General features: G+C 51.4%; 1 protein-coding gene across 1 annotated transcript in view; it reads left to right on the top strand.

The window, feature by feature from the left end:
• The first annotated feature begins 539 nt into the window (after window positions 1–539).
• The window catches only part of TMPRSS4 (transmembrane serine protease 4), a 32909-nt gene continuing 15712 nt past the window's right edge, over window positions 540–17736 (top strand). The window contains exons 1-2 of the mRNA XM_059392633.1: window positions 540–729; window positions 16228–16261. Of these exons, the coding sequence (XP_059248616.1) occupies window positions 727–729; window positions 16228–16261 (37 nt within the window). The 5' untranslated portion in view covers window positions 540–726. The remainder of the gene's footprint in view (window positions 730–16227; window positions 16262–17736) is intronic.

Raw genomic sequence — 17736 nt, 5'->3', positions numbered from 1 at the left:
GTATATCCCCTGGCCAGGAGGGCACCTCGGGTCAAGATATCAAATCTGTAATCACCTGGAAGGATGGGCAAGAGACACTGGGAAGGGGTGCTGGTGGGAGTGCTGGGTATGAGCCCCGCACTCGCCAGCTATGCACTGGGGGCCAGGGAAGTGCATGTAGCTCATCTTCTCCTGTTGCTCCCCATGTGGCAACAAACCAGTTCTGTGGAACACCCCAAACGCCTCCACCTTCCACAACCCTGATCAGAAGCACCCACACACTGAGAAGTCCCACAGCAAGGAGATAGAAAAAAGGAGCCTCCTGCTGTCTTGGGCTGGGTGGGAGTCATTCAGGCGGGAAGGTTGCTTTTGCAACATCTTAGGCGTGTCCCCTGTTCTGAGGCCAAAGGGCCATGAATGACTCCAGGTGTGTGCCAGCCCCTAGGACAGGTGTCAGGTTACAAGATGCATCATCATTCCAGTTTGGCAACTTCACCCGTGTGGTTGTTTTAATCAACTGGCCCCGCTGTCCCCAAATCACTCCTGGAATACAGCAGCGGAGGCGGCTAGGGTGCTAAGGGGAGACGGATACCGGGCATGTGGGACCAAGGCCTCTTCTAGCCAGAGCTGCCCCAGGGCCTCTGACCTGCTGGCCAGCCAGGGCCCGATCCAAGGAGGCCCACGTCCTGACGGGCCACCCACCTCAGTTCCCGCCCAGAGAGAAATCTGGAAGATCACAGAGCCAACATGGTGAGTGTGGGGGCCCTCTGTCTGAATTTTGGGGGAGGGCAAGTCTCCCATAAAGGGCCCTTCCAGCAGCCTGAGAATTTTGTAACACCTTCCCAATTAAAAAAAGAGGTCATACCGCATCACCCCCACATTCCGGCCCTTACCTATCTCAGTACCCACCTGCCCTCCTCCTCCTCCCTTGGCCAAAAGCCCCTGCCACAGCACCAAGGAAGCTGGGACATAGAGACCAGGCCTCCCCTCTCTGACTACCCTCCTAAATCCTGCCTGCTCTTTTGTCCAAGGTCTCCTAATCTGTTGTCTGGAGGCTGGCACTATTTTGCTAAGGGCAAGGGGCTGTCATGATGGCTCTCTGCCACCTCCTTGGGGAAACGGACTCCTTTTCTTCTTAAAGCAAACAATGGACAGCTGCCTCAAAGCAATCCAAGGTGTCTGTGGACACCCACTTGGTTTCCTTCTGGGCCGTGCCCTGTATCCTCCTCCTCTGAACACCTAGAGCTTCTTCACTGAGTTGGGACAAAGAGAATCAACCATATCTTTCGAGGACACCTGAGGACAGGGAGGGGAAGAAATAAGGTCCAGGTCTGAAGTGCAACTCGGAGAATCTTCCTTCTCTGATTCCTGGCGAAGATGCTGCAGCTGCCAAAAGACCAACACAAAAATGACAGGGGAGGGAAGGAAAAGGAAGGGAAGCTTTCTGTCCAAGGGGAACAGAGGTGGTGGGATGAGGTCCCACATGTGGTGGTCTCCTGACTCCCTGCCTGAGCACTTCCCATGACACTCCCCTGAAAAGGCTGGCAAAACTCTAGCCCCAGTGCTGGGGTAGCTGAGGGTCAGGAAGGGGAAGGGCTTGCCGGCTATTCTGTAACTTAGCCAGGACCAAAGTGCCAGCTTCCCCCATCCCCATCCAAGGAAGCACCTAGAAGCCGAGCCTGTGTGCAGAGAAGCTCCATCTTGCTGGGCTCTCAGGAGAGAAGAGGAAGCAGTCCCCACCTGCCTTCGTGGCTGTGAGCCACTTGTTGGTGGCACCAAGGAGACCTGGGTGTCTCCTGAGGCATTGACACAGCAGGAGGCAGTTTCTGGGGCCGTTAACTAGAGCACAAACTACAGAATCAGAAGGTAAAATGGCCAGCTTCCTTTTGAGCTCCCTTAAGAGACTTTGCTCTTCCTGAGACTTCATTTTCTTCCTCTGTAAAATGGAAACATTATCCATGCCAACCCTGTGCACACACACAGTTGGCAGAAAGACTGGGCTAACAATGTGAGAATAGCCCCCATACAAATGCAAGGACATGGGACTCGAGAGGAATCCACTCCAGGAAAGGACCTGTGGGTGGCAAGGCCAACACAGAGCTTCACCAGCCAGGGAAGGAGGCAGGGCAGGAGGGCACACTGTGCAGGGGGCCAGGCCTGAGGCCCCCGAGGCAAGGTAGCGGCATGGCCCAGATCCCAGGTAGGAACAGGGAACTTCTGGCCCCTAAGCTAGCCATTAAGCCACCTGTGCCTAATAACCCAGTCACTCCCTCTCATAAGGCTGGGACAAGCCTAGCTCCCAGCCCTGGGGAGCAGTGAAACAACTCATGCCCAGGCCCGGCCCTCCCTTCTCTTACCCCTCCCTGCCTCCTCTCACCCCTGCCGGCCCCGCCCTGGACAGACGCTGATCTTGCACGGTTGCTACCTCATAGCAGTGGCTCTCTCTTGAGAATTGGGCATGACTGGGTGGGCCCACAGAAAGCAGGAGCTGAGGAAGGCCCTGGGCAGAGGTCTGAGCCTAAGCTCTGTCCCCAAGGAGAATAGTTCCCTTGTGATCTCGGCTGCAGCTGAGCCCCAGAGGGAAGCCTCCCTATCCTGGTTTTGACTCCTTACTGCACATGATGCTCCAAATATACCAGAAGCCACCAGAGCAGAGTGTTAAACACCTGAGGTCAGTTCTGGCCCAGATGCTCCCAAGGAAAAAGGTCCTCCTTACCCTCTCCCCCTTTCCTTGCCAGCTGGTTCAGCCCAAGGGGGCTGCTAGGCTTGGCTGGGTTCAGGAACATAGCAGGTCTAGCACGCCCACCTGTGGCAGTGGGGGTTCTGGGAGCACGGACAGGCCCACCTCAGACAGAGTCAGCAGCCACTGGGCTTTGGAAAGATCCTAGAAGGCAAGATAGGCAAGGGCTAGGTCCCTGCCTGCTCCCCTTATCCCCTCACTATCTGGGCAAGGGGCTTGATGCTGTGACCCCCAAAGTAGTTCCATCCACCTAACCATTGAATCAGCCCCTATAACTGTCCAGCCACCAGGCAGGAAGGGGGGCGAAGGGGGGCAAAGGGGCACATTGCCTACTTTCTGCCCTGTAGCTTCCCAAAATCCAGAAGGAGGATAGTTCCTTAAGCAAAGGATGGTGAGAGAATGTGGCAAGTCTAATCCCAGGGAGGACTGCAAGATACCCCTGGAGCAGAGAAGGCAGGGAATTCTCTCAAGGGCAGTCAGGAAGCTATCCCAGAAGAAAGAGGACTTTGCACTGGACCTTGAAGGATGAGCAGGCTCTCTCTGGGCAGAGATGGCAGGAAGGGTATCCCAGGCAGAGGGACAGCATTGAACAGTAAGAGTGACAGTGTGGGGGACTGGGAGGCACTGTGGCTGGAGCGGTGAGCACCAGTGGCAGAGAGGAACACAGCTGAGGGCTGGATCCCCCAGGGCAGTCACACAGGCCCCGACATCCAGCTTGGGTTCCGGGTCCCCGCCAAGCCACAGAGCTCAGTGGAGCCTGGACAGTGTCCAAGGGAAGGTGTTCCAGCGGTTGCCGGAGTCTCACACTCCAGGTGGAACCATGTCCAGAAGTTGGTACAGGCCACCCTTCCCTGCCAGACAGAGCAGCAAGCATCTAGCTCCATCCATTCATTCATCCCACAGCATGGGCCACAGGCCTCCTCTGTGCTGGCTCTAGCCTCACAGGGAAGAGAAAGCAGATGCGAGTCCTGCCCTCATGGAGTTCAGAGTCCAGAGGGGTGGAGGGCAGGAAGGGACAGTCACACAAACTCACGGTTAACTACTGACACACGTGGTGTGATGAAACACACCAGGAGTTGTGAGAGCTGGGGCAGGGACATGGCCTTGTCAGGGATCAGGGGAGCCTGGGCTGCAGCAGCCCAGAGGGTGGGGAGAAGGGCCTGTTCTGGACAGAGTGAACAGCAGATGTGAATGTGGAAGTACGTCCCCCAGACCCTCTTCCACCTCCCAGGGCCCCTCCCCTGCAGCCTTTGGAGAGAGCCCAGGCCCAGCTCCTGACAGGGAGTAGTGTCTAGAACTCAGGTCTCCTCCATGGCCCTGGCCTCTCTCCCTCCAGCCTTCCTGGTGTATGGCTATGAAGGCGAGCAGTCGCGGGCAGCAACCACCCTGCACGCCCTAGCCTGGCTCTTTGACACAGCCTAAGAGCATCTGAGGAGGAGCTGATTCCAAGGGCGGGGGAAGGGGTAGGGATGTAGTAAGGGGGACGGTGGGGAAAGAGACAAAAACAGGACTCAGGAACCCTGGAAAAATGTTCCAGCCTGGGAAGGCAGGAGACACATGCTCTCAGGCCTGAGAATCTGCATTTCAGATTTCCCAGCATTTCCCCCAGCCTTCCCTATTGACCAGATGAAAACATCTACTCAGAAAAACCCCTCAAATTCCCACGAGCCGTTCCCCAAGATAGTGAACCCCACCCCACAACCTAAACTGCATTTGTCTGCTACAGTTCTGTCTAAATCTGTTGCTGCCAGATGGTGAGCTCCTCAAGGACTGGGTCTTGTCCACCTGTTGGCCCTAAACCTAGCACAGGGCCTGGCACACAGCAAGCACAGAATAAATATTTGTGAGCAAACAACAAATAAATGATGAAAGACTGAATTCCCACAACCAGCTGATTTATCTGACACTGATAACAAAGTTAGCCAAGTCCAATTGGAAAAGATCCCAAATTCTAGCAGAGTTGTTACCAAGGTGGGGTGAGAGAGGGATAGGCCTGAGCCTGCCTGAAAGCCCCAGGGAGGAGAGAGAGAGACTGAGCAGAACAAATGTGGCAATCCCCCTGGTACGTGCTTCCCTCCACCTCCCAGCCTACAACTCTGACAATCACAATTGCAGCAGAGAAATTGGTAAACAGGGCTCAAAACCAAAACAGGGCTCAAAGCAGAGCTCAAAACAGGGCTCAACACCCCTTCCCTACCACTCCCTCCCGAAGCAGCTGCCAGCTCCCCGGCATAATCCACATTCAACCAGAAACTCTCCTAGGGTAGTGGGTGAATGGAACACTTGAGGAAGAGGGCAAGAGACAGGTGGCACGTGCCCAGCATATCAGCAGTCTCCCATCACAACATGTCCTGCACACCCGTCTGGCCAAGCCCACCATAGCTCCAGGCATTTCCTGTGATCTCAATTTCCTCCTTTATAATATACGCTCACTCATTCAGCATGTGTTCCTTAAGCATAAACTGCATGCTAGGCATTGGGAAGAGGCCTGAAGATTCAGAGAAGAATATGCACAATCAGAGCTCTCAGTTCCATGTACTCCCAGACGGAACAGAGCTTCCCCCACCCCACGCAGGGCAGGCCACTTGCTGCCCCACGGAGGTCCACACAGAGAGGGTAACGCAGCTGAGGTCACCCCTCCTCACCTCCGTCCCTTTCCCACCCTGACACTGGGGCCTCCATTCCTATTTTGGATCCCCAGGGAGGCAGGCACAGCCAGGCTGTTGGAAGCATCTCTCCTGGTGGGTACAACTCCCCAGTGGTCTAAAGAGAATGACAACAGCAACATCTCGTCCCTACCTGAATGCAGCAAATGCAGCATTTTGCAGCTTGAGAAGCACATTCACAACCAGAATCTCCCTGAATCTTATACCAACTCCTGGAGACATCATGCTCCTCATTCTACAGATGAGGAAATCCCATGACTCAAGAGGTTGAGGACTTGAAAGGATCATTCTGCCAAGAGTCAAGACAGGAGCTCTAAGCTCTGGGACTTCAGTATCAAGTGCCCAGAGTTTCCATTATGCCCTCCTCCTCCACCAAGATGTGACCCCATAGACCTCAACTGGAAACTAGACCTTGAAACTGAACTTGCACTAGTAACTATAGAACCATCTCCCTACATAGAAGCTGATCCACTTTATAATATAAAGTGTGCGTTGAATGAAGACTGTACAGCTGACACAGCCAAGTGGAGGAAAGATGATGTCCTTTCTTCCAAGAGACTTCATCCCTCACTAGCCTACCAAAGGTCATGAGGAGGAAGTGAACACACAGACAAGAAAAACCAGTGGGCAGAATTAACTTAGACTTTCTCAAGAAGACGAAGGAAGTTTCATACCCAGGGCTGCTTAGGGAAACAACCCAAGTTGCCATGAGATCATTAAGGATAGAAAATTGATTTAGAAGGAGGAAATAATAACTAAATGAGGCCTAGGACTAGTCTCCTCTGTGGGAGGGGGCAACAGACGCTCCAGGCTAACAACAAACAAGCTCTTCCAAGTCACAGACCCTCAGGAAAGGACCTTAGAGGTCTTCTCAAAGGAGTCGGTATTTTCCCCAAAACTGTTTTAGCCTCATAGCCCACTGACCATTGAAACCTAACATAGAACACCCATGTGGAAAAGAGCCTGGGACCCCCACCCACTCCTGTCATGCTTCCATCCTCTTGTAGCGACCTCAAAGGTCTCCACCAAGTCCCCTGGGATGCCAGAAGGGATACCCCTTCTCTGGCCTTGTCCTGGTCTATCAGGGACAGCTACACTGTCCAGTTCTACTCACACACCTTCTGTTGCTTAGATGATCTTCCCTAACTGAGAAAGAGAAAGAGAGAAAGACAGACAGATAGACAGACAAGTCTTTCTGTAATGTCCCCTACTGATCCTGAGCAACCCTTTGGCTGCATCCTTGAGATGCCCCTACCCATTTTAAAGGACCACATTTGTACTACCAAAGGTCTTTGCTTCTCTGGCCTGTAGCCTCCTCCACTTGTTCATAGAGAGGTTGCAGAGGTCAGGTGACATCATCTCAGGACCCCTAACTGCCCTGGTCCCTCTCAGCCCAGAGTGCTCCAGGGCCCAATTCCCTCCTGAGGACAGGGCCCTGGCCCCAGGAAATCACACCAACGGCCATCTGTGCAATGCCTGGTAAGCATGTGCAAGGCTCTCTGCCAGGCTCTTCCCACAGATAAGAAAGGATTTGTGAGTTTGTGCTATGCCAAGCACTTACTAGGTTCTATGGTAATAGTTACTAATTACTAATAAGAAATAGTAACATATATGCTTCATGGGCACAAGGCCTTTGTCTTTTTCACTCACTGCTGTATAACCAAGCCCCAGAACAGGGCTTCACCAAATGGATTAGATAGTCTTATTATTGTTGTTGTTTTTATTATTGGCATTAGGGCATTCTTACTGTATACCAGGCAATGTGCTAGAGGATATGCATATTCTGGTCTCATTAAGAAGACTTGGAATCAATCAATCGTATCTCTCTCTCTCTCTCTCTCTCACACACACACACACACATACCACACAGGAAATAGAGGCTCCCAGCCGTTGAACACCTGGCCTGAGGCCTGTGCTCCGTCCACAGCCTCCTCTAGCCAACCGCAGCCCAGAGAGGAAGCCCTCATGTGGCCTCACGGAGTTATTGGGTGGGCAGGAAAGTGGCACAAGGGAGCATCAGTGATGTCACTGGCCAGCACTAGGTGCAGAGGAGCCGCTGGGCACGGTGGCAGCACTTCTTAAGGGATCCCGAGTTTGGAGTTCAGATGAGAGACCCAGGAGTCACTGAGGACGTTTGCCAGGAGATGGCAGCTCTTTGCTATGATAGCCAAGCTGGGCCCCCAGAGGCTGCTTCCCCGGGAGCATCCGGAGCAAGTGAGAACACTCAGTCCTGCCCCTGAACAACACTGCCAGGCACACCCGCCTCAAACGCCGTGTGCTGTTCTGCTCCCTAGCCCTCCGGGGTAACTGGAACTGAGGGCACAATTGTTTGAATGTTCAGGTCCTCAACTCCTCCGTACGCCAAGCCCTGAGTCAGATACACCATGTGTGTCATCTAGATCATCCATACTCACAACCACAGGAGGCAGATCACACTCTACCCATTTTACAGATGACAAAACTAAGTCACTTACCTAGAAACATATGGCTCATAAGGGGCAGAGCAGAATTCAGGCCAGAGCTCCTAATGTAAAGCTCAGAAGGAACAGGGATGGGGCCACCCTTGTCTGAGCAGCACAGCTGAGACCCCTTGAAATGTGAAAACCATCTGAGGGGGACCATGAACAAATCTGTAAAACCAGGAGAGAACCACACAGGGCTCCTGTGGCCTTGAAAAGGCACGTGGTTACTGGCAGCTGGAGCCCCTCCCAGAACCTTTCTCACTCTCCAGTTTTATCATGAACTTGTCACACCCCCTTCCAAAGGCAGAAACATCTCAGGGTCCCAGAGATGCCCAGTGATTTGCCCAAATCACTGTCTCAGCAGGTATACTAGAGTTCCACTTTAGAACGCCAGAGCCCTCTTCCTTCCACACCATTTCCCTCAAAGTGTAAAGGACAGATCAGAACAAGCAGAAGAGAGCATGATTTTTCGAAGGCAGAACAAACTAGGATTCTTTCATAAACATCAGGCCATGCCTTGGGTGGAAGCTCTTTCATTCAGGTAAATTGCAGCATTTAGAGAACACTCCCCTCTCCCCAAGCTTTAAGATCCAGCAGCCCCTCCTAAAAGCAAACCCCGGAGAGTGCCTGTCAGGCAAACCCCTGCAGGTCACCTTTGGTCCAAGGGGCCTGACTCCCGATGGCTCTCTCGTGTCCCCTTCAGCCACTGCCCACATGCCACCCTCAGCTGTGCAAAAGAGATGGGGGACACGTCTTCCTTTCCAACAGACACTCCTGGGAGGGAGGGGGCTTCACCAACCCCTACCCCAGAGCAGAAAGTTGAGAGAAGTAGAATTGTGGAGAACTCAGGCTGCAGAGAACGGTCTTCCTTCCCCTGGGCACCAAGAGAAGGACGTCTGAGGGCTTTGTACGAGTTACAGGTAACAGCAGCATTACCCGGAGGCAAGTTCAACTCAACCCCACCGCCATGCACCAATACCTCACTCCTGCCCTTCACCTGGGCTTGCCATGTGACCTGGAGAGAGAAAGCACGGTGACTCTGTGCCTCAGCTTCCCCTTTTGTGGAACAGGAATAGTTACACCCATACCCCCTCCCACGGCTCTACCTGGAGTGGGGAACTGTGCCTAGACACAAAACCTGACCCTTAGCGGAGGGCAACCCACCAGCAGGCTGACAGCGGGACAGTGGCAGGCCACCTGACTGGCTGCCCCAGGCCCTGCCCTGGAGCCACTGTGCACTACAATGGGGGTTGAGGTGTTCAGCTCAAACTGCCAACAAGTCAGCACCTCTGTGGCTCAGAAGGTTTCGAGGTCAGTCCTGAAGGAAAACGCGCTGCTAGGACGCCTTGCGCCAGGCAACGTCCGCGGAGGCCCTGGCATGTGAGAGCTGGGACACCCACCTGTGCATGGCCTGGGCAGGGGAATGTGTCTGGAGACAGGCTACTCGTTCAGAGGACCCCTGAGAGCCAGCATGATGTGCCATTTCCAAGATCTTTCCATGTACTCAGGGCCAGGCCCATTTTAGGGAAACTCCTACCTGTCCCTCTGCTGACTCACAATCACCGCGCCCTCACAGCCCCTCTCCTCGCCTTACCTGTCATGGCTGAAGCACCCAAGACAGGAGACACCTGCCCCAGCCTGGTAAAGGCATCCAACTGTCCTGCCCGCCCCTGCAGGTGGAGAGCGCACAGCCACCTGCTGTTGGGTCGGAGTGGAGTGCAGGGTCAGGGTTAGGGTCAGGGTCAGGGTCAGAGAGCAGTGAGAGGCCCCTTCAGAGCCGCCCCTAAGCACCTGAGCCTGCCAGCGGCCCAGCCCTCCCGACTAGGAGCAGTCTCTGGGTCTCCTGGATCATCAAAGAACTTCCCCACCCACTCCCCTGGGTTTCCCCCGTGCTGTGTCCCTAGCCTAGGTAACCTAGCTGCCACCTAGCTGCCACCAAGGACTTGTTTGTCCCATCACCCAGCAACAGCAGCATTTCTGCCTCTAGGTTTTCCCTGAGGGACCATGGGAAGCCCCCATAGGAGCCCAAAACTGCCGCACACCAGAGCAGAGCCAGAAAGCCCCTTTCCTCCGAGCCTCCGCTTTTCTCCCTTCCTTGGCACCCCAGTCATCCGAGCTCTGCCCCGAGTTCTTTCCAGAACAAGGAAGCTCAGAGACAGCAGTGCAGAGAGGAAGAGAAAAATAAGACCCAGGGGCAGGCAGCTTGGAAAGGAAAACAGACAAAGGAACTTGCTAGGCTTTCTGTTCTGGTGGCCTCTGTGAGCTACCACGTCTTCTTTGTCTCATTACGAGCCTGGTGAAGCACCTGCCTGTTTCAACACATGGTTATTAACCTTCTTATCTGCTTTACCATCTCTGAGAGTTTCCAATTACCCTAGGGACCCCGAAATTCAGAAAGGTTGAGGCGTGTGCCCAGAGGCACCAAGCAAGTCAAAAGACAAGGCAATATGAGAACTTATACTCCCCAGGCTGGTTCTTTGTGTCTTCTCTGCAGCAAATTAATGCTCATCCTCATTTTAAAATAAGAGCTGCCCAGGGCCTGGGTTCATCCCCCATGAGCTAGCTCTAAACCCAACCAGGATTCTCCAAAATCTGAAATACCAGGACCTGAGGGTAAATAAACAGAGGAGGAAGAAGAGCTGAAGAGGAAGGAGGGATGCTAATAACAGTGAAGGCCCTGCTGGGCCCAGGACAGCCACAAGCCCTTCCCCAGACAGACTCTGGGAGGGTGTGCTTACCCTTGCTGATGGAAGACTTGGCAGAGCTAAGAACCAGGCAGAGATGGGTTTGCCTGGGGATCTAGGGAGGGCTGGGGAGATGCTGGGGGTAATCTTTGTATATCAATGGGGAGGGTACTGGAAGGGAATGAAAACAATAGTCCACAGAGTCCAAAACCCTCACTCCCAAGAGCTGGCTCTGTTCCTAACTTGCTCTAAGGCCACTAAATCTACATGAGGGTTGGTCTTCTCTTCTAGAAAATGGGGATAATTTCTCTGGGTAGTTCTGAAGATTAAATGGGACAGCATTTGTGCAAAATATTGTAAGCTCTGTACTCATCCCCAAATGCAGTAGTTAATTGTTCAGCCTCTACACATGAGTCTCAGATTAATGTCTTTCTGTGACCAGCAACTGAATGAAAAGCAGGGAAAGATAATTCTCTAAGTGAGACCAGCCATCACTAGGTGATTTTTAGCCTTCTAACACCTACCTTCTAACTTCCTCCTCCAGCTGGGCCCTTCTGGGCTCTGGGGGCCTAGCATTTTGTCCTCCTATTGTAATCCAGGAGCTTCCTTCCCAGATGAACCCCTAGGTCAGACAGGAATTGGGCTGGGCCCATGAGTCAGGGCCCCACAGCTTGACTGAATCAACACAGCAGACAGGCCTGACCCAGCCAGCAACCCAACAACACAGGAAAGCCTGGTGCCTTGGCTGGGCCTGGGCTAGGCTTGGGCTGTGGCAGCTGTGGCCAGGGGCAGAGTTCAAGTTGGGGATACACTGAGACACCTCCAACAAAACAGGAGGCACACAGTGGGTGTTTCGTGGTCTCTCAAGTGCCTTCCCTCCACAACTCTAGGGCTAAGAATTTCCCTGGTCTAGGAAACTAGGAAGTTGCTTGGAATGGTCCCCAGAGACCCTTTGCCTCCCATGATCATGGCATGAACTCACCCAGGGATGGGGGATGGGCCAGGTTCCTGAACATTATCTGGTAAGATTCTTACCTCATCTCTCAGCCCCATCTCTCCCCACTCCCAGCCCTGACTCGGGATGAATTCTGGGCTGAAAGGCAACACAGCTGCTATGCATTTCCGTCCCCACCCTGCTCAGGAAGGTAACTGATACGAATATTCCCCAGTCCCTGCTCATAAACCTCAATGTACCCACCCTCCCTGCCCATGACCCTGGAGGCTTGTGACCTTCCACAGCTCCTCTTCCCAGAAGTTTGGCAACCCATCATGTCTAATCTCACTGTGTTGGAGATATTTGTCAGAAAGGCGTCAAGAAAGCCAAGGAGCAGGCCACTTGACGAAGAACTCAGGCAACATGAGAGTCAAAGTAGAGCACGGGAGGATGGGGGACAAGAGCTTGACTCCTTGGACCCCTCAGCACAGCCAGGAGACTGCTTTTTTTTCTCTTTGAATCTCAGGGGCACACTACTGGATGAATCATAATCCTGGATTCATGACATTTTCCTCTGTTGGCCCACGCAGGGCCCCCTTGTATCTCTCTAGCTGGGGCTTTAACAATGTAGTCAGCCTTCCTATTTCAGCACCCCAAACAAGCGCTGCCTCTAACCAGGCGATCTCCTGCCCTCCCACCCACACCCCACAGCCCCAGTCCTACTGAGGGTGTGGGCAAGTCTCTCAGGTTTAGGAATTCAACAAATATTGATTCTACATCTTTGCCAGACCAGGAAATGTGCTAGAAACCCCCTGGAAAATAAGCCTCAACTTAAACCCCATGTTTATCATTTCCTAGTTCCTTATGGAAAAAATTCTGTGTTACATGTAATCTTCCAGGGATTTGCTTTTTACTTTAATGTTAAATTACTAATGTCATCCATGGGATTTTGTGGTGCCGTAGCTCATTTGTTTTGACTGCAGCATAATATTCCAATGTGTGGAATAAAAAACCCTAATATTCCAATGTGTGAATGAATGTACGAGTCAGCCTGGGACTGAGCCCTGAAACCAAGACATTTTCCTTAATTCTTTCACTCAACAAATATTAAATACCTACTCTGGGGACACCTGGGTGGCTCAGTCAGTTAAGCGTCTGACTTCAGCTCAGGTCATAATCTCAGGGTCCTGGGATTGAGCCCTGCACCAGGCTCTGTGCTCAGCGGGGAGCCTGCTTCTCCCTCTCCCTTGCTGCTCCCCCCACTCATGCTCATGTTCTCTCTCTCTCTCTCTCTCTTTCTCTCTCTCTCTCAATCAAATAAAATCTTTTTTAAAATAAATAAATACCCACTCTGGGCCAGGTCTTGTAGGAGACACCAGGGATGATGAATTACCAATTTGTCAAAGTCTCTGTCATTGTAGCTTGTAGTTTTGATGTAGTTTATTTTCTCTGTTTTCAAAAAGGTGTGGGATGTTTTCTGTGTAAGCCCTGTTCAGTGGATCACAATCAAAAACATATTAATTAGCTAAAGGGGTACTGAGGTCACTCCTGTTCACAGATGAGAAATCAAGAAAGTGCGGGCTGTAAGCCTCTTTTGTTCCCTCTGTGTCTCAGTCTCCAGCATCACGCCAGGCCCATCAAAAGCATACAGTCAATATTTGTTGAATTAATAATAAACAAGAGACTTGCCCTACCTACCTCAACTAATGCAGGCATGTGAGCACAAGCAGAGTCAGCGAGAAAGAATGAATTGCTGGGCAAGGGCCACTCAGTGGCTGTTCCTGACACCCCTCCAACCTGCCCCTCTCGCAGCCTTCGCCCCTCAGCAAATACCCTCCTACCTGCTCCCTGAAACCCAAGAGCATCCAGTCAGTTGGTGAGCCCTGCTGCTTAGACCTTCCAGCCTTCTTCTCCTTCCTCCTGTCTTTGCTGGTCTTTATTCTGTCCCTCCAACATCAGGTTTTCTCCCCCCCCCCCCCCCCCCGGCATTCAGATCTCAGCCTACAGGCCAAGATCTAACCACCCTGGCCCCTTCCCTAAGCCTCCAGCTCTAAGTATCCACCAGGCACTGGCTCCCATCGCCGCTTCGCTCTACATGGCACTCATCACTCCAGCTTTATCTGCTCACACCTTTCCCTCCTTCCCCCACTCCCCAGCTGCCAGAGGTGAGGGCAGGGCCTGGCCTGGCCTGGCCTGTCTGGGCAACTCTGCCATCCTACTGCACTTAGTATTTGTCTTTGAATGCACAGCTCCCAGAGCAGGGCCTTGTCAAATAGTTCACTGAATACTTAATTACTTAAAGCCACCCCTACTGGTTATCAGACAATTGGGATCCTTTTCAACCCTGAACCTGACCGAGTCAGACAAAAGAATTTGGTAAACTCTTACACAGTGATTGTAGGTAGATTAAGTACTATTGATAACTATTATTACCCAACGTGGCAGCCACAGCAATGCAGTGTTGTAGGACTTGTTCTCATCTTTACCCTGGAAACAGTACCCCCTCCAGGCCCTGGAGATGGCAGAGGACAGGGGTCTAGGAATGACCCACAGGGCAGAGCCCAGAGTCCAGTTCCATTTAACAACATCTCTCTGGTCTTTCCTGGGTACGAGCCCAACGCAAAACTCTGAAGGTGCAAACGCTACAAGAAACAAGGATGACTGCCCAGTGGGAAAGTTCTGCAGCAAATGCTGGAAGACCCTGGGAGCGCAGGGAGTGCAGTGCGCCTGTGTGAGCCAGGCCGTCCCACTACATAGCTCACCTAAACCTCATGGTAGCACTTTGAAGCCAGTGCCACCTTCCCCACTTTACAGAGGGGGAACATGAAGCTCAGAGAGCTTAACTATCTCACACCCAAGACTCACAACTGAGACGCAGAACCTATATTCCAACTCTGCAGACTCCAGAGACTGCTGCCTTTGCGACATCTCCCAGCCACCCAAGGCCTCATGCCACCAAAGGGCAAAGCCAGGCACCTCCCTCCAGCAGATTACAGAGTTTGGGAGGAAAGAAAGGAGCTCCCTCTCCCAATGGCTATGTCTGCCACACTCAGCCAAGGAAACAAACATCCAGGGACATCCCCCTCTCCCACTGCTGCTAACCATACCTAATCTGGGACACCCACCCAGAGGTTAGATGAAGCCCATCACCCCCAAATGGGACTAGGAAAATTCCCAGGTGGAAACATTCAGAGTCCTCCAGCATCTCCACCTACCAGTGGAACCGTCATGACCTCAGCACCGCAAGCAGACGAGTCCTAGGATGGAGACCCAGACCCCAGGCAGGCCTGCTGCTCACCCAGCCCCGGGAATCAAGCTCCTATAGCGACTGCAAAGGGAGCTAAGAGAAGAGAGCTTTCTGGGAGGCACAAGAGTGAGATATGAGCCTTGGCAGTCCCCTCCCCTATCCTCTGCTTTGCAGGAAAGGGGTGAATGGACTTCATATGTGAGCCTTGTGTGCACGGCTTCTGGGTACGACCCTATATGGCTGTGAGTGTGCTGAATGTACACGTGCAGCAGTGTAACTGGAAGAACAGAGGCTTGTGTTCGTGTATGTATGTCCACGGTGATCTAAGAGTACACTTAGAGAAACCGTAATGCTCTAGTACCATAGTGCTCTAGTAACGTTTTGTCTTTGTTTGCTCTGTTAAGTATAACATGTATTTAATAAAGTGCTCAAATCTAAAGTATACGCCCCAGTGAATATTAAACATACGTGCCCCCATGTAATCAACACTTAGATCAAGATCTGTAAGTTTTCCAGCATTCCAGAAGTTTCCATTGTGCTGCTTCCAATAACTGCCCCACTTCCCCAGCCAGTGGTAATCAATATTCTGACTTGTATCGCGAGAAGTCAATTTCATCTTTTAAAATCTATATATATATGAAAGACACAGAGTACACTCTTTAGTATCTAGTTTCTTTCTGTCACTGCTATGTCTGTGAGAGCAGTCCATAGGTCACTGCACTTAGCAATAGGTTATGTTTGTTGTTGAAATATATTCCATCATATAAATATACCACAACTTATTTATCTACTCCACCATTGATGGACATTTGGGTTTTTCCGATTTGTAGCTATTAGGAGTGCAGTTACTACAAACATCTCTGTACAGATATTTCACTAGACACATGCACTCATTTCTCCTGGCTAATTCCTGGGCCATAGAATCCTAGAATAGTCACATAGTTAGATTTAGCAGATCCAAAGTACCTGTACTGATTTATGCTCCTGAAAACAGTGTATAAGAGTCCCAATAGTCCACATCCTCTTCAACACTTAGTATTATCAGTCTTTTTAATTTTAGTTTTTCTGGTGTCTCTGCAGAGATATCTCATTGTGGTGTGAATCTGCATTTGCCTGGTGAGCCATGACATTGAGCATCTTTTGGCCCTGAATGACTATTGAAGTACCTCCTTTTGTGAAGTGTCCAGGTTTTTACAGAATTAAATCTATCAAAGTAGGCAAATAGTTGACCAAAACAGACAGCAGGGCAGAATCATCCTAAGTAACCCAGCAATACAACAACCCAGCAGCCAATCATTTCCATAATTGCTAACTAGCTGCTACAATTAGTAAGCTAGTTGTACCATGTAATAAAGACATATAACTGAGAACCAGTGAGGTATCACTGAGCCCCCAACTTTGACTCAGCGGGGAGAAGGGGATGCAAATAAGAACCAAGAGCCTGTCCTGAGCCTTCAGCCTCAGCCTGAGAGGTTCCCTCTCTCCACTCACAGATTGTTTTTCCTTCAATTACAGGATCCTGACAGCGATCAACCCCTGAACAGCCTTGGTAAGCTCAGGTCCAGCTTTGCCTTGTCTACGTCAGCCTCCAAGTTTCAGTCAGTTACCAAATAAATACTATCCACCTCTTACACCCCCTCACCACCACCACTGAGGGCTAAACACTATGGAAGATCTCCATCCACCCACTCATTCATCATTCAGCAAAAATGTTTTAAGCAACTCTAAGGTCCAGGATAATTCTAGAAGTAGGAAGCATGGTCTCCAAGGAAATAGGACCAACAAACCTAAAACCCCAAGAGCGGTGATCCTCCAACTCATTCATTCAGTTACTCATTTTCTTATTCATTCAACAACTCTGTGAATGCCTGCCACGTGCCAGGGTCTGGGTTAGATGCTGGACTAAAACAGCAGGTTAAGACAGAGTCCCTGCCCTCAAAGAGTTGCCAGTCTGACCTACTGCCATGGAACAAGCTGGACAAAGGTATTTTCCCTGGTAGACTAGAAAATGATAGTATTTGCCTGATTTACGGGAGAAGAATAATTTAAGAGACAAAGCGTTCCCAAATTTAAGGGATTTTTTTCTGCCCTCCCACTCTATTTTGTTAAACCAATGAGAACCACTCCCAATAGCCTGCTGGATCCACAAGACAAGTGAGCAAAGCACAAATTAGTATGACAGATCCACAAGGAATCTGTCATACTCTCCCGCTTACTGCAACAATTTCAGGACCCCACTTTAATAATGATCACAAACAATGTAACCTTCTGCAAGTAAGATGGTGCCTAGTTTATACTCTGGAATTAGACAGAATGATAGACCCCCGTGTCCTCAGAGAACACCAGACATCCAAGGGCTCCACCACCTGAATAACCCTGAGAACCACCAAGTTAGATTTGCTACCAATGCCTGCATTGGGGGAGCTCGAGAAGGAGCGATCAATGCCAAACAATCAGAGACAACAGCATCATGGATCAGGCAAGCTCTGACAAAGTCCCCACCGGAGTAAGCTATCACAAAACAGAAGGAAGTGATGAGGGTTTCAGTGGTGAAGGGAAGAGCAGGAGCAAAGGTTCAGAGGTAGGAATGAAGGCAGGTGTGCAAGGACCAGGGCAGAAACTGTCCGTGTAGCACTGAGGACTGGCAAGTGGGAAGTCCACGTGGCCCCAGATCACGGTGGCTTTGCAAGTATGAAGAAGAAAGTGGTCTAGATCCAGAAGTCATGGAGGGTTCTCAGGCGGGGATGTGACCGGATGACAGCAATGTGCTGGGAGGCGCTGTCCTGCCGCAGTGGGCAGGACCAGCTGCAGGAAGGAATGGTGGCAGGCCAGGAGGCTCGTCGTAGCTCATGGTGCTTTGTCAACTTTACGTATAAAATGTAAACCCAGAAAACTCTACCCTTCTTGATGCTGTTCTCCCTGAGAACATCAGGGAGGCATAGGGACCTGGACAGGGGAATCTAGCAAGGGGCTCCCAAGAGTTGAGGCACCTCTGAGGAAATAAGCCACCTCGCGTCCCAAGCA

This window comes from Mustela nigripes, chromosome 1 (assembly GCF_022355385.1).
Source record: "Mustela nigripes isolate SB6536 chromosome 1, MUSNIG.SB6536, whole genome shotgun sequence".
NCBI classification, from domain to species: domain Eukaryota; kingdom Metazoa; phylum Chordata; class Mammalia; order Carnivora; family Mustelidae; genus Mustela; species Mustela nigripes.
This window is presented reverse-complemented; position numbering and strand designations above follow the sequence as displayed.